This window comes from Capsicum annuum, chromosome 10 (assembly GCF_002878395.1).
Source record: "Capsicum annuum cultivar UCD-10X-F1 chromosome 10, UCD10Xv1.1, whole genome shotgun sequence".
In the NCBI taxonomy this organism is placed as follows: Eukaryota; Viridiplantae; Streptophyta; class Magnoliopsida; order Solanales; family Solanaceae; genus Capsicum; species Capsicum annuum.
Genome location: NC_061120.1, coordinates 176,896,570 through 176,905,804, shown reverse-complemented (window position 1 = coordinate 176,905,804; position 9,235 = coordinate 176,896,570). Strand labels below are relative to the sequence as shown.

The 9,235-nt window shown below is 27.8% G+C and overlaps 1 protein-coding gene across 1 annotated transcript; it reads left to right on the top strand.

Annotated features, from left to right (window-relative positions):
• The first annotated feature begins 6,728 nt into the window (after positions 1–6,728).
• Positions 6,729–7,647, top strand: LOC107844916 (trypsin inhibitor 1). Its single transcript, XM_016689237.2, has 3 exons — positions 6,729–6,873; positions 7,151–7,186; positions 7,307–7,647. The coding sequence occupies exons 1-3, from the start codon at positions 6,744–6,746 to the stop codon at positions 7,507–7,509; spliced, it is 369 nt and encodes a 122-aa protein (XP_016544723.2). The 5' UTR covers positions 6,729–6,743; the 3' UTR covers positions 7,510–7,647.
• Positions 7,648–9,235: the final 1,588 nt, after the last annotated feature.

Sequence of the window (9,235 nt, the reverse complement as noted above, 5' to 3'; positions counted from 1 at the left end):
TCTTATGTGGCATTTAATGTAGTATTTAAAATAATGTGGAAGCTGATGTGGAATTTAATACAATAATTAAAAATGATGTGGCAGCTGACGTGGAGGTGAGTGTGTACACACACCAAAATAGAGTTTAAAATGTTGCTTTTTAATGAGTTTAAGGATTCAAATGACAGGAGTATCCACATTACAAAACGATTATAGTACAAGGGTTCACCAAACTATTTTGCCTATTTCAAACAAAAAGTGATGTAATTATTCTATGAACAATTTTTATTCAACTTTTAGGACGCCTTAATTTATCCAACAGTTGTTAGCTAGTTATTTGCGCGTATTTTCGATATTTAAAATGTTAATTATTGCCTATTGGTCCTATGAAATTGATACGATGTATAAACATGGCCTATGAATTACACTATATTATGTATCTTAAAAAAAAAAATTGTACTACTAGAGTGTTTGTACGATTAGGGCGACTTTGTTGTTTTTAAATTTTGGTTTTTGGACTTTTAGGTTGATGATCAAAGTTCAAACTTTGAAAACCAATTTAAAAAATGTGGTCTATATATGTATTTTGGGAAAAGGTATCGTTTTTTATCTCAAATTATATAAAAAAATCAAAGTCACACTTAAATTATATTAGTGATCTATTACACACCTAAACTATAAAAAAGTGATATTTTTTACACCCTGTAAAGCATTATACCACTTGCATGTGATGTGGTGTTGCACACGCGCCTGCCACGTCAGCATGATATGAAAAAAATAGTAATAAATTTATTATTTTCATAAATTTTTATTTTTTTAATTTAAATTCTTTTTCTTTCTTCTTCAATTTTTTTTCTTTTTCTTCAATATCCAAAACCTCCATTGTTGTCAAAAACCTCCATTGTTATGAGCTCAATTCTTCTTCTTTTTCTTCAATGTCCAAAATCATCTTCTTCTTTTTCTTCAATTTTCAAAAAGAAAAAAGAAAATGAACGGGAATCATATTCTTAACGGGAAGATGATATAAAATCAATACACCCAAGCAATAACTTCATTCAAATTCAATATCATCTTCTTCTTCTTTTTCTTCAATTTCTCCAATGTCCAAAACCATCTTCTTTTTTTTCTTCAATTTTTCAACGACCATAATGCCATCTTCTTCATACATTGTTGATATAAAATCAATACACCCAAACAATAATTTCATTCAATTCAATCTTCTTTGTTATACGACACCAAAAGTTACAACATTATCACCACCTAATTGCACCACCCATCATCAAATTCACACACAATTGCAATCACCAAAAATCAATATGTCTCACCACTGATTCACCACCCGACATCAAAATAAATTTTGAGCAATTTTAATATATTATTATTAATTGAGCAAAATTGAAAGAAGATTTTTATAGAGACAGAGATAGATCTACAAAAAAAAAAGCGTTAAAAAATTAACATTTGAGCAAAATTCATAAAAGTTTAAAGGGAAAGAACAGAAATACAAAAATAAATTGAAAAATTGATGTTCAACGTAGGAGCAATAACTTTTGATTAATTTCAAACGTCTCATCGAAATTTTTTTCGATTGGCGATGATTTCATCCTCAATCTTTTCTATTTTTTCTGTGAAAACTATCATGGAAAAATAATTCTCATCAACCATAGCAAAGGAGGAGTGATTGTGATAAAGTAGAAAGGAAGATTGAGAGAAAAAAACAATTAAAGATGGGTTAGAAGAAAGAATGTGCGCAGGGGTGGGGTTAGGGATTTAAAGATTTTTTAGCGTTTTTTTTCTCCAAACGCGCTTTTTTTTTAAAAAAAAAAATTAATATTATTTCCACGCCAGATTCAGGATGAAATTAAATTCACTTTTGAGAAGAATATATGTGTAATAGGTCACCACGTTAGTTTAGGTATGTAAGTAACTTTTTATATATAGTTTAGGTGATTTTAATGCCTTTTCCCTATATATTTTCTAAACATTCTGTTATCTTATCATAAACCATTTAAACCATTATTAAATTGTTTTAGTAAAATATTTTAATAATACGTTGTTTATCCATTGGTAATCTCTGTTATTTTTGCTATAGAATTTGTCCATGACAAATCTCTGTTGTTTAATTATAAAGTTTGTCTGTTGCTATAAATCTAACTTTTTTTAGTAGTATTTACAAAAAAAAAATGCTAAAATTATATAAGCAATTTCATAGTAAACCCTAATCAATATAGATGTTAGTATCATTTATATTTACTAGTTAAGTGTACGTGTTTTGCACGTGTGTCTTGTGTTAATAATTAAAATTATATATAAAAGAATAAAATTATTTAAAAATAGTAATTAACTTTATAATAAATAAACACTAACTAAAAGCAAAAAAAAAAAAAAAAAAAGAGAAATATTTATCTTATGAACAACATAAGTGCATATATAGTAAATATTGTTTGAAAATATTAGCACGTTTGAGTAGTAATTTAAAAAATATCAAACTTTTGTGTTGATTAAAACAATCGAATAGACAGTGTATTGCACTTTCGTTGTACGATATTATAGCATGAAGTCTTCCACTTCATGATCAAAATATAAGTGATTTGCAAGTATTTAACTTTTTATATAGTGGTATGAGATAAATCAAGTGTTTTATTCATGTGAAATTCATATACTCCAATTTGCATATTTTACTATAGGTAAACAATTGAATGAGTTTTAGAGGTTCTATGCAAATTTATATACACACTTCTGTTAAGAAGAGGTTTTAAAGTACTTTAGCAAAACTTGTCTGACAACATATTATTATATATTTTTTAATTTAATGACAAGTTTAAGATCACAAGATTTAAAAGACTATATACATCTTTTATTTAAGATCACAATATCCAAAAATCTCTATATATTTCTTAACTTCATGCTTAATCAAATTAAGACACTTAATTTGAGACAAAAAAATGCAGCAAAAGTTTACCTTTTTGACCAAGTTCATACAAAGATCATATTTTATGTCTCTTCTAAAGCTCTCGGGACGGTTGCGTGATCTCTCATTCGTCAATCTCATGTGTTGCTGTAAATCTTTGCCGCTCATAATTTCTGATCCTTTATTTGAATTCTTAAGGCAACTTTCTTCTTCCCATCCCCTATATTACATTCCTCGTTTTTAATTATATTACTTGTTTTATTGATATTGTTGGATGCGCATTACCTGTTTTATTGATATTGTTGGATGCACATTACCTGTTTTATTGATATTGTTGAATGCAAGAATACCTGTGCAAACATGATATCATCATATACCATAACAAAAACAAATCACCATATCACTATTAATTAATTAAAATAAAGCGACGAAAATAAATCACATTAAATACAGAAAAATAACGTGAATGAAATCAAAATCATCAAATAATTAAAAGACAAACAAAGAAGAAAAAAGAATGACACGTTGGTGAGGATTAAATAAGAATTTGTAAAAAAAATGGCACGTTAGTGAGGGATAAATAAAGGTTTGTAAATAGAATTGTAGTTTAAGTAAATAATTTCATAAGGTAGTATTTTAATTGATTTAGAAGTGTATTATTGGGAGTTCTTACCTATTATAAATAAATAAATAATAATATAAGATAGTATTTTAATTGATTTAAAAGTATAATACAAATTCCAATTTTTTAAGGACGAAGATTCAACTAATAAATTTTCACCCAGCATTAATTGAAATTAGTGACTATTACATGCATAAATTTTCTTCATTAAGTACACGCATAGACATTAATACACAAAATTTATATAAGGTAAATTTGATACATGTAAAGTTTAATAAAAAGGAAATTCCCACTTAAATCAAATTAGAAAAAATATAATTGTGAGATTTTTTAATTAATAATAGTCTTAAAGATTAAAAAAATAGTAAATGACAATTTTGTCAATTACGAAGACTTTTAATGAAGGAAAAAAAATTTAAATCATTTTTCTAAAAGTATTCATACTTTTAATGTGCGAAGATTTTTAATGAAGGGTAAAAAGTTCAAATCACTTTTCTGAGGGTCTTCACACTTTTAATAAATTATAGATATAGATATAGATTATAGATAAATATAAATATAAATATAAATTATAGATAGATTATAGATATAGATATATATGACAAAATTCTAATTAACTTAAAAGTGTCAAATATTATCTAAATTAAATAATCAAATCCAAATAATATATGTTAGCAAATCCTACGACTCATGCGTAGGAAAAGTAAAATAAAAATTTATTCTATTTATTAAGTTTTCCTTTTCTTAAATATTATAATGTTAAATAATTAAGTTCTCCTTCTTCTCTTTTTAAGGTGCACGAACATCTATTTCTTCCCTTTTTTTTTTTTTAACTTGTACTGCAATTTTATTATAATATTCTACCTATTCTTCTTTTATTTAATTTAAAACGCTAAATATTAGAATTTTTTAGTTTATTAGGGTTCTTCCCATATATTTTAGGAGTGGTTAATTTCTTTTAATTTATTTTAAAATTTTTTAATTTAATTTAATAATAAATTAAAGAAACTAATAAAAATAATTTTATCTATTACAGATTTTTTTAATAAAGGATAAAAAAATTACACATTTGATTGGTTATAAACCTATCCCAATTTTGACTTATTCTATAGTAGGAAATTAGTGCATAAACGTGTATTTCTTTTTTACATTTTTCCTTCTTCTCTTATATATATTAATACTCTTAATTTTAATAATATTTTTTTATGTATATTTTGATGTTACCATATATTTTACGACTGCTTAATTATTTATTTTTATAATAATTCTTATTATAAATTTTATTGTTACTATATATTTTAGGACTCTTACTATAAAATATTATATATAATTAAATAATAATTTCTAAAAAATTATAAAATGACAGTTTTATCTAAAACAAATACTTTAAATGAAGGATGAAAGTTCAAATTACTTTTTTAAGGGTATTCACACTTTTAATATATTATAGATATAGATTATAGATATACATATAAATTATAGACATAGATATTGATTGTTAGATGTCTAGTGGATTCCTTAGCCTTAGCGAATGGCCATACCGCGCTTATATCATGTTTGTTTTTTTCCCTTCTAAATTCGTACACGCAATTTTGTACTAAAACACTCAACGATTATATAAGGAAAAAGTCATCGTTTCCACCTCAAACTATACGCGAAAAGTCTAGCTCACACCTAAACTATCATAGTGTCCTATTACACACCTAAACTAAAAAAAAAGTAAAACTATTTCCACCCCAAAATGTAAGAACTAGTCACATGATGGAGAGTGATTTATACTCGCGCCACATCATTGTCATGTCATTACCACATAAGATATTATGTCAATTTTTTTAAAAGAAAAGTCCACGTCACCCATTGCTTCTTCTTCACCAAAATCACCATTAAAACACCACCATTAACACCATTATCATCAAATTCAAATTTTCACCACAATAGTTTTAAGAATCCACCATAAATTTCATTATCGGAATCACAATACAACCATTAGTATCACAAAAATCACAAACAACCACTATAAAAACTCCATTTTTGCGATTCATCAAATTACAATAGTCTAGGATGTTAAAGATTTCCAATTAATAAAAACTTGAAGTAACAAAAAGCACATCCCACAAAGATAGTAAAACCAGTTCGATGACTTGATGTCTTTAAATTTCATCTTACCAGCCCTAGAAGATAAGCAAGTAAGATATACTATGAGCAGGAAAAGTCACCAAAAAGCAGATCAATGAACAAGTAGGATGCACTACAAGAATGCACAACAGAAACAAAATGAAGAATATCGATGCGTCAATGACCGATCTGAATTACCATTAGGACCCCCTGTACTTGTATGGTTATCTCTTTTAGAATTTGTATCTCTTTCAATCTCAATTGAAGAATAACTGGAGACAGGAGGCTCATTTCCACCAATATCAACCTCCTCATCAACATGGTCATTATCTGTATATTTCTAGTATTTAGAAGAAAATTTATTAAAGTTCGAAATCTAACACAAAACAACACATGTTGAATTTTATGGTGGTTGTTTGTGATTTTTGTGATACTAATGGTTGTATTGTGATTCCGGTAATAAATTTATGGTGAATTCTTAAAATTATTGTGGTGAAGATTTGAGTTTGATGATGATGGTATCAATGGTAGTGATTTTGGTGAAGAATAGCACTTGAAGAAGGCAAGATCCACATATTAAAATTAATAAATAAAAAAATTTAATTTTATTAATATTTTTTCAGCTAAAAAAATAAAAAGAATTTAATTTTATTAACATTTTTTCAATTAAAAAAATAATTAGTCTAATTGTATATATTAAGAAGAATATTGGGAGTACTTAATGATATAATAACAAATGAAATAGTGACACGTGTATGAAATCTGTCATTTTAAGTTTTTTCCTTCCTCTCACACACCTTAGGAAGGTGAATACACCTTCTTTGCCACGTCACCTTCTAAGGAGGTAATAGTTTCACTTTTTTATAGTTTAAGTGTGTAATAAGTCACTATAATAGTTTAAATGTGACCTAAACTTTTCATAAATAGTATAAGATGGAAACGGTGACTTTTTTCATTATATAATTATTTTTTTTAAGTAAAGAACGTGAATTTGTACAAAAGTCAACAACCAAAAGAAGTTAAATTAGCAGCCTATTGTCGGCAATTCGTCAAACATATCTTCAACATTAAATTATTCTCCTATGGTTGCTTAGAGAAACAAGTATCTCATGTAAAATGAAAATGAATCACTACTTTTCCTATAAATATTCACATAAATCAAATAAATCTAATACATCAAAGCAAAGAAATTTAGATAAAATGGAGAAGTTAACTCTCGTGGTTGCTTTCTTGCTTCTTTCATCAGGCTAGCCTTTAATTATTCTCCATTAGTTCCCATGTTTATTTATTTAATGAATTTCCTAAGGGACCTTGAAAATGTTTCGACATACTTTCCGCTAACAATTTTATATAGTAATGGTGTTCTAACTGGGATGTCCATTGAAAATTCACATCTTTTTAGTACGGAATGAATGATGTGAATGTTGTCATCACAAATTTGTGTATTTTTTAGTAGTATTTTTTTTACATTTATTTTTACTTATTCAGGAAAATAATTTGTGTATGTTATTTTATATGAACAGGCTTTCAACCTCTCATGGCTCAGTCTGGTTGCCCAGGTTTCATTTTTAAAACTCTTCATCTTCTACTTCTTAAATTGTTCCTATAAGATACCATTACCTAATTGTTTGTGCATAATGTTTTTTTATTTTTTTTTTTCATTTATGAATAAATTTTAGGAGTGAAAAAAGATGCATGGCCAGAACTTCTTGGAGTACCAGCAAAGTTGGCAAGAGAAACAATTCAGAAGGAAAATCGAAGACTAACAAATGTTCCAAATGTACTCAATGGTTCCCCAGTGACACTAGATTTAAGATGTGATCGAGTTCGTCTTTTTGTAAATGTCTTGGACTTTGTTGTGGAAATTCCCCGTGTTGGTTAAGAAAAAAAATTATTTGTATCAAATGTATGCGTTTATAGCCCCAAGAAAATAAATTGGAGTTATATGGCTAATGCTCCATGCTTGTAAGTTGTAATCCACGATTTGGAGATAAATAAGTGTGGCTTTTTATGAGTATTATATCATCTTGCTCTCTTTTATGATACATCATTTCTATTTTGTTTTATCTACTTTAGTCGTTTTATTACTAATTAAACTTCATTATAACAATTATTCGTTATAGTAAAATTTTAATTTAATCTTCTAATTTTTTTTTAGAATTAATTTTTCATGTTATATTTTACTTCTTTATAACAACATTATTTTAGTTACAACACCAATGACATTTATTATAACAGTTTGTAAATTGCTCTTTTATAACATTCATACTCAAATATTATTTACTAATATATTATGTAATTAAGAAATACATTATGTATAACAATAAAATGTTAAAATAATTATGATAAATTGTTAATCATTATTGATGTCATGCACATATAGTATCTTTCAAGTACTAATATCTAGAAGAAGAAAAATTATGTTTAAATGACGTTTATTAGTTATAGTCTTAACTTCACGAGCAAAGGTTGTTGGTGTTTGCCTTCCTTTTTTTTTTAATTTAATACTCAAATACAATTCTTCTTCCTGATATACAAAACTATATAATTAACTTGTTGGGTTCTAAGGTAAGTGTGAATGAAAAATGGAGGACAATTTAGAGGGAAAAGTGAAAATTCACTTAAGAAAAGTCAAGTTCTCCCACGCTGATGGGAGAAATCAAATTTCTTGTGTTTATATTAAGAAACATTCCTTCACGTGGATAGTGAGGCAAGAACAAAGAGATGTCTCGCGCCGTCATTGTCGTCGCTCACTCGACTTCGAATTCGGCTTTGAATTTGTCTAATGATTGAGAGATTAATTTTTTGGACAAAATTTATTTGAAACTTGAAAACAAGTGAAAGTTTAATCCAAAAAATCAATGAAAATATTTTTCTCAATCTGCGAACGCATTTCGGAGGCAATGTTAGCGCATACACAATGCACCTCGAAGGGACGCAACCCTTTGAGGAAGAGAAAAACTGTTTCAGAAAAGGAGTGACCTGCGCGCGCAGGACGAGCGCAAACCTGGCGCAGGTTGGCTCTGCCTGGCATGTCTAGCGTAGAAGCCACTGGAATAGGCTAAAATGCGACCTGCGGCCACAGGTCCAGCGCATGTCCAACGCAAACGAGTGTCGGTAGCTAAGTTTCAGAAAAGTTATCTCTTTTCATGAACCATTGTTTTCTTTACGAAGGAACACGTAATGTCTATAAATACCTAAACTTTTCCTCAGGTATAGGTACAATTTTAGAGTTGAAAAACAATCTTCTTCTTCAAAACTCTCTTGTGATCATCAAACCATTGAGTGCGTTCGAAGTTTCTGGAAGTTTGAGCTACCGGTACTTTCAGAAAGTGAACCATTTAATCCTAGGAGGAAAGATTTCATAACCCTTTTCCGTAAAATCAATGATTCCTTAATTTTCTCCTCGAACAACCACTTCATTAGCCACAAGAGTTCCATTTGCATAAGATTTATTGCTACTAGAGAAGAAGATTGTGGAATCACGATCAAGATGTATACAAATCTCACTCTTACCTCATGGAGGTGAAGAGATTATTTTTGGTAAACCTTCAACTTCAAGTAAAGCACTTCAAAAGCAGTTTGAAAAAGAAAATACGAAAATAAAG